The sequence below is a fragment of the Punica granatum genome, chromosome 3, assembly GCF_007655135.1.
Source record: "Punica granatum isolate Tunisia-2019 chromosome 3, ASM765513v2, whole genome shotgun sequence".
Taxonomy (NCBI): domain Eukaryota; kingdom Viridiplantae; phylum Streptophyta; class Magnoliopsida; order Myrtales; family Lythraceae; genus Punica; species Punica granatum.
The window spans coordinates 14945019-14968694 of NC_045129.1; the positions used below are offsets into that span (position 1 = coordinate 14945019).

Genomic DNA, 23676 nt, shown 5'->3' on the forward strand with positions numbered 1-23676 from the left:
ATGGGAGAGGGTCTGAGCAAAGAAAAGAGGAGCGGGGAAAGAGAGGGGAAGGGGATAGGAGAGGAGAGAGATTTTTTCTTAAAATTTTTTTAATCTATTTTTAATTTTTACATTTATTTACTTTAATTATATTTTAATTCAAATAATGAATTTTTTTTTTATTTTATGGTCAGTGCCATATTGGACTCCATAGGACGTGTCATCTTCCACTTCACCAAGTGGTAACGGTGTCAGAGGGGTAGATGACGAAATGTGATTAATTGTAATAAATTCAAACATTTTGTATCAAATTGTTACGAAATTTTTTTTTGTACCAAAGTGTTACATTGTGAAAATATTTTGTACCATCAGAGTAATTTAGCTAAAAGATTCAATAGGGCCAATAGGGATTTGCATAAATTTAAATGTTTGATTGCATAGAATATGCAGTTATTGTTGCTCCTACACAATGCAATGACATGTGGAATATAATTAAGTAGTCAATTGAACTCCCGCATTGCCCAGGACATTAAACTAGATAAATTTTGAAAACATCTTATTAATTTAAATTGTATAAATTTAAGTAATGAAACCTTTACAATAATCCATGGATGCATTAGTAAGGGGACTCAAAGAAATAGGTAACCATAGGCTGAGATATCTACGTGGAAGTCTTTCATTGAACGAATTGGGCAATTTTCTCGTAAGAACACGTATATAGATATAAATAGGACAAGGTGACTTGGTTTCGACAATATACTTAACATAAATATTATGGTAAATTGCACTTGTGGTCCAAAAAAATTTATAAATATTTCAATATGGTACAAAAAGTTTTTTTTGCTACTTAATGGTACAAACTGTTTAAAAGTTGTTTCAATATAGTACAAACCGTTATCTCTTCATTAATGCCATCAAGCTGATTCTAATGGTGCAAAATAGGTTTTTGTGGAACGTTACATGATGATGCAAAATATTTTGAAGTTCTAACTTAATAGTACAAAATATTTTACGTAAGTTATATGATTGTGCAAAATTTACAGATCTTATAAAGGATAACTTGACGGCGTTAATGGTGAGATGACGATTTGTACTATATTGAAATAATTTTGAAACATTTTGTATCATCAAGTAGTAAAAAAAACTTTTTGTATCATATTGAAACATTTGTAAAACATTTTAGACCATCAGTATAATTTACCGTAAATATTAACACCGAGCTACTTTTAAAGGAAATACCACCCGGGAAAGTCGGCACCCTAAATTTTTGATACCGTAAAGAAATTTATATACTGTTCTTCAATATAAATAATATAAGCATTTCCATTTCCAGCACATGCAGATTTTACATTATAAACTAAAGGATCAAGATAAGAAAGCAGGCAAAATCGGTATGTCTATCAGCCAAAAGAATTTGAAAAGAAAAACCTCAAAACTATTCCAACTTTCAATCCATTTATAAACATTGTGGCTGTATTATAAGATATCTTGGTAAAAAAGACTAGACTTTCGACAATGACGAGGGATTATCCATACCAGATATATAAGGAGATGATCTCCTCACATCAGGTTCGTGCAATTCAATATCAAATTAAAGGTTTACTGCCAGTTCAGTTCATTTCGCATGGACAATTTACCCGATACCTTCCCACGAGCTCAAGACTGCCGATCCAGAGAAGGAGTCGGACTTCGATCCCCTACCACAGTCCTCTTCACATTTACCATTTCGGACTTTTTCATATCAAATTACCTTTCTAATCCACCGAAGAGAAGAGAATAATAATATCCCAATTGATTCTTTCAACGGTAAGAAATAAAGTCAAAATGAAAACGGAGAGCTCCGAGAATTTCACCTTTCTAATAGCAAAAAACATTGGGAGTTCACTAACAAACTGGGCATATGTTTTACCTTAAAATTGATTTTTCTTGAATAAAGAAGGACTGAGAAAAAACCCAACAAACCCGCAGGTAATAATTGCCAGATTGGAGGGTCAAATTTGGAAAATAGCTGATCCGATCTAAGTCTAAAGAAGAAAAAAAAGAAAGAAATCCCAAATCAAAAAATCCATCCATCAAGAAGATTAAATTAGAGAGCACCGAATGAACTGTCCTTACTTTTTGGTCAACCGGTCAACGCTAATTTTATTTCTCACCTGCATTTTCCTCGTCGTTTCATAATACAATAACAACCACAATTATAATATAATAATGAATAATGATAATAGTAATATCTATTCTACGTGGGTTGTTTCTTTTTTCTTTTTGCTCCATTGTTTTATTTCTCCCGAGAAAGTTCAAACATTGCAACAGCCCGCCCAGTTCTTCTCCCTAAAACCATCCTCCCTCTCTCTCTCTCCCTCTCTAAGCTCCGAAACGTCTCCAGCTTGCGGAGGTCTTCTTGGAGCTTAAAAGAGAAGACGGCTTGGCTTGTTCAGGTGTGTCAATCAGCTATAAATGAACAATACGTGACATTGCAAGACATCAGACCCACCTTTGATTCTTGACATAATCTGATCCCCCCGTGGCTCCTGTCGGAAGATGAATCAACAGTGCGTTTCCTCTTTAAACCTAGTCAAGAAATCTTGGGTTTTTGTAGTCTTGTCCCCTTTACATTCGGTGATGATACAATGCAGGGTTCATGAAAGGAACTCACTTTGGTCTTGTTTCCCTCTTCATGAAAGGAACTGACATTTGGGTTTTTCTCTGGGTGTTTGTGTGAAAATGTTTGTATCTTGTTTGTGAAAATCTGTTCTCGATTCTTCAGTTTTAGGAGGGTAAAATCAAAATGCAATCTTTATTTTGGAAATCTTCTCTTTCTGGGTCGAGAAAAAAACAACTTCTTGGTAATGTTTTTGGGGTTCGTCCTCTGCTCTTCAATTTCAACATGTGGATCTCGTGAGAAACATGGTCTTTTGTGCTTTTCATGTTTCTTCCCCCCCCCCCCCCCCCCCCCCCCCCCCCCCCCCCGCCCCCCTTTTTTCTGGGCATTTACTTTCTTGATTTTACTCACATAAAGAAGAGAAATGAACTCCCAGTTCAATGGGTTAGCAAAAGAATGTGGATTCCGGCCTTTGCTTCAATTTGTCGGCAATCTTGATATGTTTGGGGCTTTTCCGTTCTCAGGCTTGTCGATATGAAGGAGAGTTCATGGGCTTCTATTCCCGAAGCTGTTACGGGTCGTGTGACCCGAGCTCGAGCTGCAGCATTGCGCATGACTAGTGCTGCTGCTTCACAGGCTCCAAATGTGTCAACTTTGGGTAAGAAGAATCAGAGTGAAGCGGATCCTGAAGGTCTTCTGCGCAAGAGGAAGGCGGTTCTTCAAGATGTCACGAACATTCACTGTGAAACCTCTTACAATGACTGCCTGAATGCAGCAAATTTTCTGGTCAGTAGGCTGTAGATGTTCCAGTAGTGTTGGGTGTTTCTATCGTCCTTTGGTTTGAGACTGACCTGAAGTGACATACTGCGATATGTTTGTTTTCGCTGAAAAGTTAATGAAGGATCATGGAATGGGTTTGTTTTCCTGATGTCAGGCTAAGAGTGGGAAACAGGGCCGCGAAGCTCTGATAAAGGTTACGAAAGTGATGAAATCTGCTTCTGTGGAAATCTTGAAGCCTCAAGGTGTTCAAAATCAAAAAGCAAAGCAATCTGCTAAAGCATCACGAAAGGAAGCATGCTCAAGGAAAATGCCCGTGACGATGAAGTCAGATGAAAATGTATCTTCTCAGTTGAGTGAATCAGAAGATTCCCTTCTCGATGGAGTTAGTTCGGCAATTCTGTCACAAGAAGACCAAGGCCCTTCACAGAAGGGTATGAACTCTGATCTGGACAGTAGATATACTAGCCTTTACTCGGAACATGAAAGTTTGAATTTCTTTCTTAGGCTCGTCAAGAATTTCTTATGCTCTTCAGTGACTCATATGACATGGATTTGTTTGCCAGTAGAAAAAGGATTGCTAAGTGAGGATATACCAAGCAACCCAGAGATCATCAACATCGATGCAGATAAGAAGAATCCTCTGTTGTGTAGCATCTATGCACCTGATATCTACGACAACCTACGTCTTGCAGAGGTCTGTAGTCTTAACAGACTTTGAAGTAATAATCAGACTAATGCAAGTGAGAATCTTTTAAGTAACTAATGTTATTTACTTATAGTTAGAGTCTCGAATTTTCAGCTCCTTAGAAGGCCTAAATGCGGCTATATGGAGATGTTTCAACGGGACATCACTAAGGGCATGAGGGGAATCTTGGTTGATTGGCTTGTCGAGGTCCCAACAGTTTTACTAAGATCATGTTCATTAATCAGTTCTGAATATCCTAAGTAGATCTTGACGATTACCAGTGAATTTTGTAATACCATTGGGCAATCATTTCAGGTATCACAAGAGTATAGCTTGGCTGCAGACACACTGTACATCACCGTGCATCTCATTGACTGGTCTCTCTCCCAAAACTTCATCGAGAGGCACAGACTCCAACTTCTTGGCATCACTTGCATGCTCATTGCCTCGTAAGCGATTCATTCAAACTTCATCTCTGATTGAACTTGTTCATAGATTCTGCCTTTTACCAAAATGTCGAAATGAACTTCATCTTTGATTGAACTTGTTATAGATTCTGCCTTATACCAAAACGTCAAAATGAGACATTCGTTTCCCTTCTCTGTTAATGCTTTCAAGGAAGTACGAAGAAATCTGTGCTCCTCGGGTAGATGAACTCTGCTTTATGACAGATAACACTTACACGAGAGAAGAGGTTACCATCGAACTCTCCTTCATCCAATTCAGACACTCATTTTCCTTGCTTATTGTCTAATTGTCTCAAGTGTGTTTGGTAGGTATTGAGAATGGAAGGCCAACTTTTGAACTATTTTGACTTCAGAATATCTGGACCCACCACAAAAACGTTTCTCAGGTCCCATTACATTTGCAGTGACTTGAATTCATTACGTTGATATCTACTGAGTTTACTTGATTCTTATGCAAATGGTTTGTTTTTGCTTTTTTTCAGGAGATTCCTTCTCGCTGCGCAGGCAAATTACACGGTAAAATAATTGTTGGCTTGCCTGAGATTTTAAAAAAACATGAGGCTTTTTGTGTTGAAGAGAAGATTAATGTGTCTGTGCTTGTATTTCCAGAGTCCTAGTCTTGATTTGGAGTACTTGGCCGACTATCTTGCGGAACTGACCCTGATTGAATATGAATTCTTGAACTTTCTTCCTTCGATTATCGCTGCATCGGCTGTATTTCTTGCCAAGTGGACTCTTGATAACTCTTGTCACCCTTGGGTCAGGATCTCTCTCACTTTCGATTGTTATTATTCATATGGGTTTATGTTTTTACTGTTTGACTTGATTTTTCTTTTGCCACAGAACCCGACCTTGGAATATTACACGAGATACAAGGTGTCGGATCTGAAAACAACAGTCTTTGCTCTGCAAGATCTACAGCTAAGCATGAACAGATGCCCACTGAATGCTATCCAGACTAAGTACCGGCAGCAAAAGGTAACATAAACATGTTCCTTCAATAGTCTAAGAACTAAGTTGCAGACAACCAACCGACAAAATGTGATAACACAGCATACAGGTTCTTTGTTTCCTCTAAAAATCAATTGCACAGGATGCATTTCAAAGAGCTTTGTCACTTGAACATCTTACAAGTGTCCTCTGTATATTTCTCGTGACAGTTCAAGTCCGTGGCTGGTCTATCTTCCACCAGTGTGCTGGAAACACTCTTCTGAAGAAAACCAAATGCTTGACAGGCTGCAACAACTAATAGTTCCCTCTCGGAACAGTTCCCATTTTGCTCACGGGGTTTCCACTCACTGCCTTTCCATTTCTAGGATAGGAACGTAACAAATGCTCAAGGTTATGCGGTCCTCGCATTTCACGTCCTAGATTTTGGCCGTTTTAGCCTTTGTTCATAGGAGGGTACAGACAGTCTCTTTTTGGTCATGCTCTTTATTCTTTTTTTCGATTCTATCCTGTTTTATACTTTCCTGTCAGTAGGCAAGATTCGCCAGTCCTCGGCATTTCACTCCTGCTGGACAAATAGCTCAATCAAATGTGAATGTAGAGTCCTTTTTTTCTCAATAGATTCAGCGTACTCTATATTACTAAGTATGTTTTATTAACTGTTACTGTTAGTTCTTCCTTTGAGCTTGGTTGCTATGCAGATTGAACAGCAGCAAGTTTCTTGGTGAATGAACATGTGAGGGTATATTGACTTGTGGTTGTATGTCTTCCCTCGAGTGAATTTTGAAGAAGAATCAGATCTGATATTGATGAAGAATAGAAGCCCTTTATTTCAAATTAGCTGTTCATTGCAGCAACTGCTATTTTCTGAACACTAAAATATTGGCCATTTGGGATGGGCTCACATCAGCATACGCAACTTCCTCAAAATCGACTTCAGTTTGGCTTTTGTATACGTCCACTGGTCAGCCAGGACGACTCGTGGTATTGTTTGTTCGTTTTTTCTCTCTTGTCGAAAGTTATCGACTCCTCAGGCTGTTGCTATCTTGACATCCCCTTCCTCCTCTTCAGAATTGGGTCGATATCAATTTTGTTGTAGGCTTTGTTTTGATCTAGTTGGGATGGCTCTGTGAATCCGGCACCCTATACTGTTCCAAGACCCCTTACTAAATCACTCCGTTATGGCTCCCTCGGGGTACCACAAGAAGTAGAATTTGATACGGATTATGGACTACATTGAGGATCTCCTCCCTAGTTTTCACTTGGGTTAGTATAAAATGGTTGTATAAGGTCCAGAATATGACTAGACTTGTGCTCATTTGATGTGTTTAACATTTCTAGTTTCCTTTGTAATTTTTTCGTCGGACCTGTGGTATTTCGTCCTATTCGTATAATCTTTCTCTTGGGCATTTTTCCGCTTTTGTATTGGCTTTTGTTACGGAATGGATTCTCATTACCTTTAGAGAGGGAAGAAAAGAAAAGTCTATCATATGCTTGTTCAAGGATGAACAGAGGGAGTTGAGGAGCCTAAATATTTTACATAAATTTACATATTGTTCCTCAAATTTTAATGAATTTTCTTGTATTGGGCTTCCAATTCAGAAAAAAAAGAAGAAAAAAAAAAGAAACATCTTATTACCATTTGCCCTTCAAGCAGACCCATGTATATTTGATTCAACGCATTTGTAAGAATTACGCGGCACAAACTTCTCAATGAGACTCAAACTCGACAAAGTGAGAAGAACAATAAACTCTTTTGTCACATGAGCAAACTTCAAGTAGAGAAGCAATTCCCAAAGAGGAATCATACAATACCAAGCAGAGGATCCTCGCTCAAGCTGGATCATGACCTGAGTCGATTTCAATTACACCGGCCCCAAATCTCGACATTATCGGAGGTTGTTCAATATGTACGAATTGGAGTACAAAGGGAAAAGGAAGTGGAGGAAAGAAAATAATTTGTATTGAGGAGGAAGACTTAGAATGATCAGTATATTTTCCCAGTTAAGCTCCTAGCCTCTGTGCTGCCATGTGAGATGTCAAGCCAACAGACGTTACTTCACTTTGCTACCTCAGCAGCTCGGATAGCCCGGACACATGTCTGGATGACTTGCTGCCTCACTGGAACAAATTATCCGACATGGTCAAAGGCAATGCTGAATGCCCCGTGAGCGAAGAATAAGATCAGCTTCATCGATGGGAGTACCCCTAAGTCAAAAGAAGGCACGTCCCTGAGCGGAGCATGGGAGGTGTGCGATTCCATACTGATTGCGTGGATCTTTAATTCACTAGATGGAAGTCTGCAGGCGAGTGTGGCCAACACAGATAGTGAGCAAGCCATGTGGAATGACCTCAAACAGCGATCTTCGCATGGAAATACAAGCTGGGTTCAGCAAATCAAGGCTGACCTGAGTACTCTACGGCAAGAAGGCCTCACCGTTGCGGAGTATTATACCAGGATGAAAGCTTTGTGGGATGAACTCGACGACTAGTTGAATGTTCCACGATGCACATGCTTTGCTGCACAGGAATATGCGCCGGAGAAGGAAATCGAGAAGGTTCATCAGTTTATCCTGGGCTTGAATAGCAAAACCTTCGGGACCCTGTGATCCGAGGTATTAACTTTTGACCCAGTTCCACCATTGGCTCGAGTATACTCCATGGTTATACCGGAGGAACTTCAAAAGATGAGGACAAGTGGACGTGCTGTGGAAGCTGCTGCCTTTGCGACACTGAGGCAAACCAAGCCACCAGAAAAGTCAGATTGCTTCCAGTTAATAGGCTATCCAGTCGACTGGGAACAACAGAGGAAGGCAGCTTTTGCACGAGATGGGGTTGGCTCGGATGGAGGAGTGAAGCAGAATCAATCCAGCGGGAAATGGCAGAATTATTCGCACGTCCAGCAATCTTCGGGACTAAAGCAGGGTGCACAGCGTCACGTTGCTTTATCAGCTCATGATGCAGATGCAGGAGAGTCTTCGCACAAGGAGGCGGCGGTGCTGACTCATTCAAACAGGTTCAGAAGCTGCTTGCACTTCTCAATCCTGCAGAGAACACATCCAACTTTGCTGGTATGATTTCTTTTTCCCATCGGAACAGCTCGAGTTGGATTCTAGACACTAGGGCGACTGTACACGTAACTGTTGATTAATTTTGTTCCGATTGACCGATTGTATCCCAGTTAGAGTAGCCGATGAGCAATGTGTTTATGGTGACCAGACTGGTTATGTCAAGATAGGACCTAATTTGTTTCTAATGGACACGCTTTATGTTCCAAATTTTGCTTGCGATGGGGCATTTGAAGGATATGATTTATGCTGTGATTTTCTCACATGTTCATTGTTTGATACACGAAAATGATACCGTACAACACAGTTTAATACAAATCAAAATAATTTCACTATAAAGCATGAAAATGCAAAAAAATTTCATGCTGCAGCACAAATCGAAAAGTTTCACCATATAGCACGAAAAGTTAAATTTTTTTCACACCACAGCATGTAGTCTATATTCTGTTAAAATATGGATGAAAAGCTGACGATGCAACCTTTTTTTGGGAAAATTTGCACAGATGGTACCTTGTGGGACTCAAAACAAATTAAATTAAATAAAAAAACATAAACTTGAAAAAAAAAAAAATCGAATTGGGATAGGAGAAGGGGGTGGGAGCACCTCTGCCTCCCCCTACTCCCAACCCAACCCTCGCGATTGACGTTGCAGCCAGCTCAGACCGCGCCAGAGATGTTGATTGGGGGTTGGGTGGTTAGTGTGGGCTAACCCTCTTCCCCCTCATTGTCGGTAACCCCCCCCCCCCCCCCCCCCCCCCCCCCCCCCCCCCACAATGGGAAGCTGCTATGAGAGTTCTTCTATATATCGAGCACACAATAGGGCAAGGCATATTGCTCAACCTAACGTTACTGGCTTATTACGACTCTTATTGGGAAAAATGTCTCATGACTAGTGTAAAATCTGAAATTTTTACACAATAAAGGTCAATAAAAACAAATGAATTTTCAATCACACAAATCAAAATCCCGAAAAATGCCACAGTTCCACTGCCATTCTAACCTATAAAACAGCTGAGAGAATAAATTTTGGTGAGTGAGCTTGACGTCCAGTAAATAACCACAACCTAAACTATCCGAATTATAGTATGAGTTCAGTAATATTATAAAAATATCGTCGAGACTTCCAGAACTCAAATCGTTCTTGTGTCCATTCCCAACTCTCAACAGTAGTGGCAACTCCACACTGACAGCCTCTCTGTTCCAGACAACCCTTTCCTATTGCTCGGCTTTCGACTGGTTAAAGACGCCACAAAACTCATCAATTCTCATCAATCTCAGTTATACAATTCAAAACCAAACTGCTCATTTCCAAATATCATTATAATCGATCGTATAAAATACATACATGATCTGTAACACTGATAGGACCATAACAATACAGTTATAATAAACTGACTATAATCACGATAAAAATATTAGGTTAGGAATATGTTACTCACATTGATCACTCCTCAAATCCAGAAACATCAAACAATAATTGATTTTTTTTTTTCACTCAAATCACTCCCAGTTCCTCTCCATTCTTGACCCCTCTCCCTATTTTGAAATCTGAATGGAAGGATGAATAGAGAAGACGATACATGAGGGAAGCATAAAAGAAGGCAGTGAAAGTGGAGAAAACTTATTGGCCCCCGGGGAAGAGAGACACATCAGAATTATGCAAGCAAGTCTCAGGAAGAAGGACACATGGAAAGTTGATTTCTTAATCTTATCTTTATAATTAAATAATCAAATAAAAATTATAATGATCATTCAGTAAACAAATGCAGTGAAGGTTGGAAAAATGCACACGTGATTCACGTGAAAAATTTGGGATGTTACAGCTAGGTGCTCCATAACAGGATATTTTGTGACTTTGGGAGGATATCCTCTCTTGAAGAACCAAGAAATAGATAGTTGTCTCGCGATCCACAGCTAAAGCATAATATAGATTGATGGCTGCAACCACGAGCGAGTTAGTCTTCTCGAACAGTTTCCTCAAGTCACTTGGAGTGGATCATAAGCAGCCTATGAAGCTATATTGTGAATATCAAGCCGCATTTCATATTGCAGGTATTTCACGAGCGAACTAAATACATAGAAATAGATTATCTCCCTATTCGTGAGCATCTCCTGACCAAGAATATTGTTGCAGAGCATGTGCCTACACGACAACAAAAGCTCTTGGCAAAGACAGGTTTCAATTCTTGCTTGGTAATTTGGTCGTTTACACAATATCATTCATGCTCCAACTTGAGGCGATAGTACTGATGAGAAAGACTATAGAAGGATCAGTATTTTCCCAATTAAGCTCCCTTGATTGATTGAATCATCAGCGGTATACTTTCCCATTTTTTTTACCGACTTCATTCTCTGTAATTAGCATTCCTAGCGTTTTCTTTGGCTACAGCAGCACGTGTATAATAATGTTAAACCTGTACATACTCAGGCGTTTAGCCTCCTTTTCCACCGGGAAAAAAAAAACTTGTACATACTGATTAAAAAATAAAATAAAATTTAAACCTGCACGTGAGAATGAATGAATTGAAATCGTGAATATTTTCCGTATCCCGAGTTTCTAATTTGGTCGGATCATCATCGTCTAGTGGTTCCGAAAAGGAACCACTAGACGAGACGATGGAAGCCAAATCCAATTGGGACCTCAATGGAAAACGTAAGAAAACAGACCACAAAAGAATTTTTGTCCCAATTCGGCTCGTCTTTTCCACCCCGCAAAAGAAAGGGAACAATAAATAAATAAATAAGCAAAAGGGGTTTTATCCCGATATCATAATTTAATCTTTTTTTTTTTAAATTTATCATATACTTTAAAAAATGTCAAATTTATTTCACGGTTTACATTTTTTTTTCAAATCTATCGTGCCGTTATATCTCCGTTAAAGTTTAACGATTTTGTCAATGTGTACTTTTATTCGGGATAGATTTGAAAAAAAATTAAAATTATGAAAAAAATTTGAGGAAAAAATTTAAATCCATATGATAGATTTGAAAAAAAATTTAGAATCATAGATAGATTTGGAGCCTACTAACGTTTTATTAACGAAATATATAACACCGGGATAGATTTGGAAAAAAATATTAATCATTACATATATTTAATACTTTTTAAAGTATAAAATAAATTTAAAAATGTTAAATTATAAGGCACATGACGTAATTTTCTTAAATAAAATAAATAAGGAAGAAGCTTCGCAAGGCAGCCAACGCCACTCCCTCGTCATCGCTTATCTTAACCCGCTCGCAGGATTTTCTTTCCTACAGGACTCTTGAAAGGCTTCATAGAGAGGCAGTGTGTATAGGGAGGGAGGGAGACAGTGAGAGGGAGAGAGATGGGGGCTTTGAATGTGCTGCCAGCCTCCTCGTCCTTGGTGGCTCTTTGCTGCCATGGAAGCTTGGGCTCTACTTCTTCTTCTTCGTCCTGCACCCATGGCGACAGGCTTCACTCTGTTCACGTCTCCGCTGTGTCATCTTCTCTCTTCTCGCATCACAAGAAGCCCAAGAGCTCTCCCATCTCGCATACCCATCTCCCACGATCGGGTATTTCTCTCTGCTCCTGCATCATTTGTCTTGCTCTGACTACCAGCAATCAGCATCCTCTGTTTCGTGGTCACTGAGGAATTTGGGTTCAGCTCTGCTTGAATTTCTCTGTTGGGTGATTGGGTGGTGTGATGCTTGAGGACGCTGAATTGAGTAGTTTTTCTGAGTCATCTATGAGTTTAATCGCGGGATATGGCATGTTATTTGATTTTCACGAATTCGACATCCACACCAAAACCAATGGCAAATGTTGAAAGAGTGAGCAGATTTATTGAGAAAAGCACTCGAAAGTGGGTAGAAAGTCCATTTCCAATGCCTTTAGCTTAAGCTTCTGGTAAATGGATTGTGCAAACAGATTTGAAAAGTTAGAGACGAATGTGAACAATTGGAGGATAATGTTAGTCGGTTAAAATGGAACTGATATGTTTCATCTGCTTCGGAGTGTTGAGCTGTACAAGATACGACTTTTCTATTAAAGTTGAATGTTGGCTTGGAGAACTTTGATTCTTCTTATAAGATTTGATTTCTGGTTCTAAGCTGCTGCAATCTCCACATGAGACCATATTCTATCGGTAGTTGAGTTGAAAAGAAAACATAAATAAGGGAACGATAATATCGGTGATGTTTTGAAGATAACAGCTACCACTTTGTCCCATTATTGCTGATTCGAGTCAGTTTGAGGTTCATAATATGGAAGGTTTTAGTTGTGCTCTCGACAGTGTTCTGTCGCTTAGCTCATGTTTTCTCTCTTCGATTTATTAATTAAATTCTTAAAAGAAAAGGTACGCGAAGATTTGATCTGATTATAGTTGCTGTTTTGATAGAGCAGAGGGTTTTTCTTTTGTTCTCTCTGGGAAATGAAGAAATGAAACGAAAAGGGATAACAAAATGGACGCACTTGAGACTATGTTAATATAGCTAACTGGTTGCAATACTCTGTACTTAGTCCAGTCAGCCTCTTCTTGACAACTCCGATCCCTTACATTCAGGAATTCTTCCTAGCAGCAGATCCCCATGGTCGAGAACCTCTACAACACATCTCCTGCAGAGGCAAGGCCTGATATATTGCGTCTTCCCTTCAACACCTGCTCAAGTTTCGTCCGTGGAGGACCTCTTCGATTTCATATGCTTGGGCCCTCTTTTGAGCAAGGTGGGTCTGACCAAAGAAAAGGTGGCTGAGTCCATTGATAAATGGCTCGCATATGGGTTGCATCTCTGTCGGCTCTTTCAGGTCAACGAGCTCTGCCTCACGGTTCCTGAGAAAGTTCGGTTTTACCACTACTATGTACCTGTCTTCTTGTGGTGTGAGGATCAAATTGCCAAGCACCAATCGAAGTTCAAGGACGTAGAGGATGCGCCTCCTTTAGTGGTATGATGCATCTTTGAGTGTTCATTATGGGCCCGTGCTAGGAAAAAATTCTAGAAGTCGGTGGTTTGAGAGATCACCTTTACATTTTTCTGGTTGCAGATTGGTTTTAGTGCACCTCAAGGTTGTGGAAAGACGACTCTTGTGTTTGCGCTCAACTATCTTTTCCGAGTCACAGGCAGGTAGCACATATGTGGCATTATTATGCTAATTTCTCACAATTCTATTATTCCACAAGTCAATTATCTGTTCAAGAGATCCACATATAGATGTTAACATTGCTTAGATGCCATCAAATCTCAGGAAGTCTGCAACATTATCGATAGATGATTTCTATTTGACAGCAGAGAGTCAGGTGATATTTCCTTTGTGGAATTTGAAAAATCTCATCGTCTCAATGGTGGCGTTGTTTCATGCTTGGTTCCTCTGGAATTGCAGGCTAAAGTGAGGGAAGAAAATCCGGGTAACGCCCTTTTGGAGGTAATGTAACTACAGTCCTGAAATGGCTTCTAAGCCTGGGCGACACAAATGTCTGAAGTAATTTGGAGACTGATCTTTTCTGCTCTTCTCTTCAGTTCCGGGGAAATGCGGGAACTCATGATCTCCCTTTTTCAATTGAAACATTGACTGGTGTCACTAAATTGACCAAGGAAGGTAAGGAACTATTATTGATCAAACTGTTCTTATCCAGTTCTTCCACTCAACGTTTTAACTGAAGTTGAGCTGCTTGGATTGTTCAGGCATGAAAATGAAGCTACCCCGATATGATAAAGTAAGCAGACAAGACAGGACAACTGCTTCTTTTTTTGTTCGTCAAATTTGTCTTTCCTGAATCACATGCTTTCTTATACAGTCTGCTCATAAAGGGAGAGGTGATCGAGCTGACCCATCAGTATGGCCTGAAATAGAAGGCCCACTTACAGTAAGAGAATAATACCCGAAGTAGCAACTTGGCAGGTTTCATAGGACTTTTACAGGGATCTTTTATTTGATTGATTGATTAGGGTGCTTTGGGATGGTCGTTTAGGTAGTTCTCTTTGAAGGTTGGATGCTCGGGTTTAAGCCTCAACCAGCAAGTGTTGTCAAAGCTGTCGATCCTCAGGTTCAATAGACAATTTGAAGAAATCAGGCTAGGAGCTGTTCTGTTCTTTCAGTCTCATACAATGTTTGATTCGGTTCGACTTCATCTTGTTTCTAACAGCTAGAGGCGGTAAATAGAAACCTCGAAGCTTACTATGAAGCATGGGATAAATTTGTAGAGGCTTGGATTGTCATTAAGATTCAGGACCCAAGCTGCGTCTTTGAATGGCGTTTACAAGTAAGTTCATCTACAAGTGAGCCTAGTGACTACTATTATTATGGCATTTTTTAAAGTTGTTCACTTGAAAATCTTTAGGCGGAAGTTGCCATGAGAAACGAGGGATTACCCGGGATGTCGGATGAGGAGGTACCTTTCCTTTCCTGCTGTATGATTTGAGTGGTTCGACAAATTTTCAGATTTTCTGAAACTGAAAATTTCTTTAACTCGATAAATTTTGCAGGTTAGAGACTTCGTTTCTCGATATCTTCCAGCATACAATGCTTACCTTCCAGCCCTCTATTCCGGAGGACCGAACGGGTCTGATCCTGAGCGGCTTCTCGTTATCGAGATTGATGAAGGGAGAAACCCATTTTAGAGAGCTTTGCAGTTAATCTAGTGTTGCTTAGGATTTTGTTTCCTTTCAAGGTCCCAAATTTTCGTTTATTTGGTTCCCTCATGAAACGGACCGTACATGTAAATTTTTAGTAACCCGTGAAATAATAAATTTCGCTTCTAAGCGGATCCTTGCATCGAATTCATGATATTCATCATCAACACAGTACAGAGCTCATGAATATGAACCACCCTCGCATATCTGAAACATGAGAAAAGAATTTGACAGCAATATCTGTCAAACATTCACCCAGTAATCTAAAACCTTACCATTTGCATAAAGCAGATCGAACTTATCATACATAAACTACCACTCGAGCACATACAGATGAATGGAGAGAGCAAATTTGTGAATTTCGTCGTGCACACATGAGGGATCCCTTTGTCGAGTAGCCTTACAGGCAGCAACAGATAGTCTGCAAGCAGCATTCACAGGTCTCGAAACAGCAACAGCAGCAGCACAGTGAAAACAGACTGCAGAATACAAATTCCCATGGCAGATTATCAACTTCATATCATCTAAATCCACATAGATTATTCTTTATTTCAGTGACAAAATTTCCATTTTCTGATAATATAGTTTGATATTTAGGACGGAAATGATCGGGGAGAGGAGGATGAGATGGAACATCTACTCACCAAGCATAGAGGCAACCTTTCTCCTCCTTGCGCCTCTGAATATGATCCTTGTAGGACATCTCTTGATTAACTGGTGCATCCATGTCCTCTTCCTCTTCTTCACAAGGCGAACGTATCAATGAGATTCGAGAAACAAAGTGGTACTGGTCTGGAAACGAACGGTGCGGAAGCGTTCTTATAGTTATGAAGTAGCTCGCTGACCTTATCTACACACTTAATTTGTTAGTTGAAATTGGTAAAGGACCATCTCTCTCTCTCTCTCTCTCTCTCTCTCTCTCTCACATTCATTCGTTTTCTTTAATTGCTTTCCCTCAATCATGTGATATGCCAGCCTTAAGAAATTGCCTCTATGTAAGACCCACCAAAGGCAGATCAACCAAAGAAACCTATTGGGCACATTCTCATCCCCATCCAAACTTTACAATTCCGACAAGAAACGATTTGCTTACGGATTCGACATGATCACTAGGACATGAACCACAGTATCTCATGTGTCACGTTTTCTGTAGATTCCAACAGATTTACAGCCTCCGCAGTACATTATTTCTATGGTTTAAACAACAATCCAGGGCAATTGCTCCATCAAATTTTGACCCTCAAACAAAAACTCCACCAAGTAGCTCGAGTTCAATTCAGAACGAAGGAATATAGTGTCATCCTCGAGTCTCACATAGTGCAAATGACAAATCTACTCTCTTGTAGATATCTGACAACATGAATGAAACCAGGACATCCTAGGGTGCATCCAAGTTGAGAGATACGCTTCAGAGATTTTGGTTTTGATCGCGAACCTACCAAGATATATTTTCTTCGCATTTAAACAGAGCGGTTGCTCTGTCCTCTTCACAGGCCCACCTCACATGACAGCAATGCAGAACGTGCTTTAACCTGATCATAAAGCCAAATTTCAGTTCTCAGGTTGATGGTGACGCGAAAAACATTTATCTTCAACCGAAACCCGGAGTGGAAATGCCAATAAACTTGGAAGCTAACGAGAGAACTAAAAAAAGAAATGAATCCTACACTAGACTGGTAACATGCTGAAGCAACATGGGTGCAGGAGGCAAGGCATCCACAATGATTCCTGCTATAACAAATTCATCATACACTGATCACCTGCGTCGAGAATCAGCTTAGTTATCTAATCAGAGAGAGATCGTCTACGCCCTGCAGATAAACCAAAATAATCTTTTGAATTTCCGAGGATAAAGCTTTAATTGCATCCACGGCTCAACTGCTTCCACATCCTCAGAAGACCGTAACAATAAAGGGAATTCATAGCAGATATCAATTGAAAAGGATCACAGGCACCACCAACCAGTCTGCTTCCATAACGAGCAATAATAAAGCAATACAAGCAAAAGCAGATTTTTGATGTTATTTATTTCTAAGAGAGAAAGGAAGCAAAGCTTCCGTGTGAAAGGGATACAGATAAATGGTGCCATATCTGGCTAAAAAATAAGAATAACACTCGGCCACAACAACACAAATGTGGCATATGCCTAAAACCAATTAACATATACATCTCACTAGAATAACCTGCATTCTCAAACAATGAGAAAGCTAACTCAAACAATACATGATAGAGAGCCAATTGTGGTCTTTGAGCAAACCCAATGCCTACTCTACTTTGTTCTTCCCAGCCTTCTTGTACTCCTCCAATTCATTCAGCCATAGATCTCCAAACTCACAGTCTTTCCAGGCCTCGAACCACGGACCACCAAGAGTGTAATGTATGGCTTTCGGGAAGGTGCTCTTATCATTCTCGACAACCTTGTTGTGACCCACAAGAAAGTTCCAAACAAATGGGACTTCACCAATCTCACTGTCATCGAGCCATTGGAACCTGTGAAGAAAAGCGCCTGTCTCCTTGTTTACGACCTCAGGTGTCAAGATCTTGTTCTTGGGATGCCTGCAATTGTACAGGACCATGGATGACCAGTTCTTTCTCGGGTAAACTGTTTGAACTGCCCCGTCCATCTTTGTGGTCTCTTTAGGGGCATAGTCATGCTGAACGCACATTATGGCATATTTGTCATCAACAAGGTCCCTCAGTTCCTTGATATCTGCAAGATACAGGAAGTCACAGTCCACAAACATTGCCCAACCCTCATAGTTGGCCAGATGTGGGGTCAAGAACCGAGAGAAGGAGAACTCAGTGCTCTCAAGCTTCCCTCTCTCACGCCAGTAGAGGCCGCTCTTCCTCAATTCAGATTGCTTGATAGGTATGATCTCGATGGGGATGGATGCCCGCTTTAGCAGAGAGTAGCGACAGACCTCATAAGCGATGTCCTCACGCGGATCATACCCGATAAAGATCTTGAAGGGCTTCTCATGACCGTTAGCTGTCACACCATTCATTTCAGAGCTCATGATGATCAAACTTCAGCAGGAATCCCAGGGTATATTTTGAGAACGGAAGCCTCTGACTTTCAGTTTTGCTCGGGGATAACCTGAAATGGCAATGTGAGGGATTGTCATTCCGAAATTGAAAAAAGCACTTTTATCCGGCGAGAGATCAAGCAGTGAAGAAGGAGAAGATGCAAGAAAAGATCTTCCTGGATCTGGTTTAGAAAAAACCAAGACTAAAAACATGCAGCATCGACAGATATGGGTGACCATCACATATCGCTTTCAAGTTGCCATGATCCCAACAGGTCCAAACCAGCAATCACAACACGCATTGCACCCAAGTCAGCTAAAACCACACGCATTACCATCAATCAATTTAGAACGAAATTCAAATCTCACCGCCGACATGGAATTGAGCGAGTGATGGACATAAACAGATCAGAATCAAAGAAATTCCCCACAACAGACGCGAGAGCACGCGGGGCAACCGAGGCAGATCACGCCGCGAAACTCATTATCACTGATTTCTCGAACGAAATGACAAATCTGGGCAACGACGGAATCAATCAACCAGGAAATTCCCGCACGCATTACACTCGAATCGGGTGGGACTCAAGAGAAGTGCAGACCAACGTAAAGAAAATGCATTGACAACAACAGAGCAAGCAGGTTCGTGGGAAAGATCGGTCAGATCTCGGATAGGAGGAGAATGTACCTGGAAAGCGCGCGAACAACAGAGAGAGAGAGAGAGAGAGAGAGAGAGAGAGAGAGAGAGAGAGAGAGATATTCGGGCAGGGGCAGGGGAAGAGGGAATGAGAGGTCTGAGATCGCGCTCTATATTTACGCTCTCTATATATATGAGGCTCTAGAGAGAGAAAGAGAAAGACCAAATCTTGACGGTGGAAGGGAAGAGAGAGAGAGAGAGGATTTACCGGAGCGGCCGGGAAATGGGGGATGGATTGGACGGGGGGCGCTGGCCGTTGGTTTACTGTCATGGATTTGGATGGATAAATCAATGGCGATGGCCGTGGCTGACTGAAGCTGACGGTACGGATGGAAGGGATCCCCTGCCGACAGAGAGAGAGAGAGATATATATATATATATATGGAAGTCCAGTCTGGTCGGGTCACTGCTTTTTCACAATATATAATATATATATATATATATATGTATATGTGAATCAAATCAATGCTTCCTCAAACGATAAATCAAATTGGCAATCCCGTGGGAGTATCGACCCCTCTTTTTACTCCGATACGTTTGGTTTTTACTCATTCACTCTGGCGCCCAAAAACAAACCCGCTATTTCCATGGGTTGCATCAACGTGATTATTATATTTCCCGACAGGAAGTTCGAGCGGATCGTTCGCGTTGGTCTAGTTTAATAAGGGGAGCAGTGGCTCCTCAGTGAAATACAATATTCGAACTCCAGCTTTTTCCAACCGTGGGAATTTATAACTGTGAAATTATAAGAACATAGATGACTACCTTAAAACAAATTTCAGATCGCTTCACTTGTTCAAACGTAGTATTTGATCTGAAGGAAAAAAAAAAAGCATACTTTTAACCCATTAGCTTTGACTACGTTTCTGTTTCCGTCCACTTTCTATTTTATTTTCTATTTTCACCCACTACCTTTGGTTCCTTTTCTAATTCAGTCCTATACCTTTGACGAGTTTTTTCTTTTCCTCCTTCCATGACCTTTTCTGTTATGTTAAGCTGGCTTGCACAAAATTGTGGGACCTAGCTAGAATATATCTCATCCCCCACCCTCTGTGAGCTCCCCACCTCAATTGTCACAAACTTGTCAAGCTAAACTCTAATTTTGACCCAACTTTGGCCCAACTTCTCTCAGAGAGAGATACAAGAAGCATGCATGCGTTAAAATTCCTCAAATCCACTGCCCAACAAAGAAACAAGTAGAAAGAGCATGGGAACACATTTGAACAGAGAGAAGATTAAGATCCATTAAGGCTTGAAATTTCTCAAACTCAAAGAGAAGGGTAAGAAACAGTTAAGGTCTCAAAATATTCTCATATTCACATTGTAGAGCAAATCGACAAAGAGAGAAGGGAGAAGACGATGAGGACATGGTTGAACAGAGGACTCTGTTCGAAATGGAGATAATAAAGATAAATGTAGGCAAGGGTCAGGGTGTAGTTGAGGGCTGTGTATGTGCCACGTATCATTTATACTCTTTTTTTTTTTTTTTTACATGGACAGCCAACTCAGCTTATTTGATGATAAAAGTTACTAAAGGAGTTACTAAAGGAGAGAAATAGAAAATGGATAAAAGGTAATGGGTGAAGATAGGAAAAAAAAAAAGTAGACGAAAATAGAAAAATAACCAAAGTTAATGGGTTAAAAGTAATACATTTCCCTTGATCGGAAATAGAAATTTATAAGGAATAGAACCAATCGAGACAGTTCATTAACGGGTGCGCCTTTTTCCCGTAATAATTGGGAAGGGTATAAATATCCCATTTAGCTGAAAAACTGCGTCCTCACTCAGCAAAAAAAGAAAAACCGTGTCCTCGGCCCCTGGGATAATTGGGAAGGGATTCTATTGGTTCTTCGGACCTCGGATTCAATTCTATTAGGTGCTTTTGAATTATTATTATTATTATTATTATTATTATTATTATTATTATTATTATTATTATTGTTAATAATATAATAATACAATTACTTTCCTTAAATTCCTAAATCTATCATTTTTTTCTTTTATATTTTGGCATGTAAAATCACAAAGTTTACTTCCATCTACCAATTCATTTAATTGCCCCGTCAAATTTATTAACGTAGACTTTAGCAGTGTTTATATGACACACAGTTGCCTCCGTGGATGTCATGACCAAAGATTTTTACGTGAAAAATCACATAGTTTTCTTCTTTTCCCACAATTACCAAAATCACATTCTTTACTTATGTTTCCACCTACCAAAACGTGACTTTTTTGAATGGTTATAAGTTGGAATTAGGGACTTATATGTATGTATGTTGGTTTGAATGTTAAAAAAATTTTTAACAGAAAAGAAGTGTTAGAACATTTGTAAGTTTGTTATTTCAAAAGAATATCCTTATATGTTATTACATTAAATAATATGGGAAATTATACTTTTAGTCCTCTAGGTTTGGTTACTTTTCTATTTTAGACTTATTAAAATTTTTTTGTCGTTTACATCCTATATCTTTGAATACTTTTCTGTTTCTATCATTTTACTTTTTTTTTGCTTCATTTTCATCCAAAATCTTTGATTATTTGTCTATTTTCGTCCTTTTATCAAATTTTATTATTAGAGAAAATTTTAATTTGGTCCTCAACCTTTTGTAACTACCTTTTTCATCCTAGATCTTTTTTTTGTTTAATTTTTCCTTAATATTAAATTTTTTGCTTCTTATAATTTTGCCGTTCAATTTTCCATAAAATGTCTACATGATATTTTTTTAATAAAAAATTGCCTTTTTAATTTCTAAAATAAAAAAGATTAAACTAATAAAAGGAAGATCATGAACAAACTCAAGAGAATGAGTGGGGGCGAGCGTGTAGACCGTAGGAAATCTTGGCAAATGAAACAAATTTATATGAAAACAAATGAAAGTGAATCACCATTTCTTCAGTGGGCTGTAAAGGAAGAAGACTAGAAGTAAGACCAATATTTTTTGAATTTCTTGATCAATGTCAATGTCTGGCTTCGACTTATTTGTTTACCTAAAAATAAAAGGGTACGAATTTTATTCAGGCTTAACAAATGTAATAGCACACTTTAGACAATAGGAAAAGGGAGGTTTTTTATTTGATGATTGTGCCACCTCAAAAGCTTCCCCACATTTGTTTATCTTGAAGCCACGAATAAAAGAACAGAGTACCTTATTAGATATGAGTGCTTCAATGGAAGGATAAGACTTTTGATTTTTATATAAGCACTTGAAGAAGTTGTTGAAGGAAGCAATGCGATATGGTTAGAGCTTGAAGAGCTGGCTCGAAATACAAAAATTTTGTACGCACTGATGAAATAAGGATAAAATGGAGTCTATGTATATGTTGTAAATCCACAATAACACACGACCACATCCACCTTAAGACCAGATTTGTAATAAGACAAATGTTCTTGGAGTATAAGATTCTTTCCATATATTTACAGTAACAACAGGTTTGAGGGTTCCAAATTTTAGAGACTTCATCAATTTTCAAATAAGTTTTTTCCTCAGTTTAACAGGTGAAAACAAGATCTTACCCGAATCAAGGACTTAGCTCCTAGACTCGAAAATAAAAACAATATTAGCTACTCACTTCTGAACCATTAGCTGATATGCTTGAAATGTTAAGCTAAAATCCGCACAATAAAAAGAAAGTGAAGAACACCCAGCTCATAGACATTGAGAGAACAAGATTTAAAGCAGAGCATTAATGCTCAACATCTCCTCACCTCTACTGCCGAGGGAATCTAATCTGCTCAGATCCCATTAGAACAACTATCGATAGAAACCTTTCATGAGAAAAGAAGAAAAAGGCACGCCAAATTCAAGATAAAAGAAACAATCACGTGGAATATTTTCCTCCGTTGAAACTGAAGTTAATCTCCTCAATGTTGCTGAACAAGAATTAAGTCACATGCTTGATAGAATTAAGGGCCCAAGTCTAAGGTACAATACAGGGATTGCAAGAAAAAACATCCTTGAGCTTTTCTGCAGCATTCTAACCCCACCCAAAAAGAAAGTATATTTTGACAAGTATCTGATAATTGCGAGCATGGTAAACTGAATGTCTTTGTTCAGCTAAACTTTTTACATTTCAAGCATTGTTTTTTGCTGATAGTGAAAATCATATTCGTCACATTTACATGTAAATCAAGAATCAGACATCCATTCCCTATAATCAGATTACTAACCAAAGAGAAAATAACTTACGAGTAAAGACCAGCGCTCTTTCAATCACAAACAGCTATTCATCTTCATTGCGCATAAACCAAATAGTCCTTTCCAGTACTGACTCAAGAATCTATCAAAGCATATGGAATTTTTCTTTTTCAGCCATCAAAGCATATATGGAGTCAATTGATCGGAAATTCACCTGCAATCACTACTTTGTTTATTGTTGGAAACAAGTCCTTTGTTCCAATTACTTAGTGCCACTGTGGTTAATCAAACTGGAAAAATTCAATTATGAAATAAATAATCTCCAACTTGGCACTTTCTGTTCTGATGAAGAGTAGACTTGATATCATAATCTCCATATAACCATCAACCAAGGTACATGAATTTAAGATACCATTGCTGTGAAAATGCCTAAAAGAAATGCTTTCAATACAATATGGGATTATAACAAAAGAAATGAATTTTATAACACTGACATGAATTTGATAGACAGAGAGAGGAGAAGTCACAGAGCAAAGCATATGGTTTGATGGAGCGACACTGCCACCATCGTTCCTCGGAGCAATCTGTGCATATCTAAAATTTTTCTCGACACGGACGATCCCAATGAGTTACCAGTCATCCTTTCCCTCTATGGGACCCCGGGCTTCTCTCCGCGAAAAATCCTCTTCATCTGGGTCGCCG

General features: G+C 39.3%; 3 protein-coding genes and 1 long non-coding RNA gene across 8 annotated transcripts; 2 read left to right on the top strand and 2 right to left on the bottom strand.

The window, feature by feature from the left end:
- The first annotated feature begins 2262 nt into the window (after positions 1–2262).
- Positions 2263–6123, top strand: LOC116198701 (cyclin-A2-3-like). Of its 3 annotated transcripts, none has more exons than XM_031528925.1 (12): positions 2263–2528; positions 3103–3364; positions 3513–3789; positions 3922–4052; positions 4158–4250; positions 4359–4492; positions 4662–4737; positions 4820–4896; positions 4993–5026; positions 5120–5269; positions 5354–5488; positions 5671–6123. In XM_031528925.1, exons 1-12 carry the CDS (start codon positions 2518–2520, stop codon positions 5722–5724), a joined length of 1434 nt encoding a protein of 477 aa, XP_031384785.1. In that variant the 5' UTR covers positions 2263–2517; the 3' UTR covers positions 5725–6123. The 3 variants fall into 3 exon arrangements, with proteins under 3 accessions (XP_031384785.1, XP_031384786.1, XP_031384787.1); XM_031528926.1 differs by having other exon boundaries at positions 3925–4052; XM_031528927.1 differs by having other exon boundaries at positions 2263–2414.
- Positions 6124–7205: 1082 nt separating this feature from the next.
- LOC116198702 lies at positions 7206–8741 on the bottom strand. The gene is made up of 2 exons (XR_004155368.1): positions 7867–8741; positions 7206–7758 (listed from the first exon to the last, which is right to left on the bottom strand). It is a non-coding gene; the product is annotated as an uncharacterized LOC116198702 (long non-coding RNA).
- A 3018-nt stretch (positions 8742–11759) lies between these two features.
- Positions 11760–15264, top strand: LOC116200050 (D-glycerate 3-kinase, chloroplastic). The gene is made up of 12 exons (XM_031530714.1): positions 11760–12063; positions 13053–13432; positions 13532–13611; positions 13733–13784; positions 13868–13909; positions 14005–14083; positions 14170–14201; positions 14283–14351; positions 14457–14531; positions 14631–14747; positions 14826–14876; positions 14971–15264. The coding sequence occupies exons 1-12, from the start codon at positions 11856–11858 to the stop codon at positions 15103–15105; spliced, it is 1320 nt and encodes a 439-aa protein (XP_031386574.1). The 5' UTR covers positions 11760–11855; the 3' UTR covers positions 15106–15264.
- A 1803-nt stretch (positions 15265–17067) lies between these two features.
- On the bottom strand, positions 17068–19245 carry LOC116200051 (protein CDI). 3 transcript variants are annotated; one of them, XM_031530717.1, is made up of 2 exons: positions 19046–19245; positions 17068–18214 (listed from the first exon to the last, which is right to left on the bottom strand). In XM_031530717.1, exon 2 carries the CDS (start codon positions 18132–18134, stop codon positions 17382–17384), a length of 753 nt encoding a protein of 250 aa, XP_031386577.1. In that variant the 5' UTR covers positions 18135–18214; positions 19046–19245; the 3' UTR covers positions 17068–17381. The 3 variants fall into 3 exon arrangements, with proteins under 3 accessions (XP_031386577.1, XP_031386576.1, XP_031386578.1); XM_031530716.1 differs by lacking the exon at positions 19046–19245 and adding an exon at positions 18829–18989; XM_031530718.1 differs by lacking the exon at positions 19046–19245 and adding an exon at positions 18513–18785.
- Between the last annotated feature and the right edge of the window lie 4431 nt (positions 19246–23676).

Excerpts from the sequence above, each read along its gene's own strand:
- LOC116200050 (XM_031530714.1), top strand. The coding sequence starts at position 11,856 with ATGGGGGCTTTGAATGTGCTGCCAGCCTCCTCGTCCTTGGTGGCTCTT. Across the intron at positions 14,202-14,282 it reads AGCTACCCCGATATGATAAA|TCTGCTCATAAAGGGAGAGG; the intron begins GTAAGCAGACAA and ends TTTCTTATACAG. Across the intron at positions 14,532-14,630 it reads TCAAAGCTGTCGATCCTCAG|CTAGAGGCGGTAAATAGAAA; the intron begins GTTCAATAGACA and ends TGTTTCTAACAG.
- LOC116198701 (XM_031528925.1), top strand. Across the intron at positions 4,493-4,661 it reads ACTTGCATGCTCATTGCCTC|GAAGTACGAAGAAATCTGTG; the intron begins GTAAGCGATTCA and ends AATGCTTTCAAG. Across the intron at positions 4,897-4,992 it reads ACCACAAAAACGTTTCTCAG|GAGATTCCTTCTCGCTGCGC; the intron begins GTCCCATTACAT and ends GCTTTTTTTCAG.
- LOC116200051 (XM_031530717.1), bottom strand. The coding sequence starts at position 18,134 with ATGAGCTCTGAAATGAATGGTGTGACAGCTAACGGTCATGAGAAGCCC.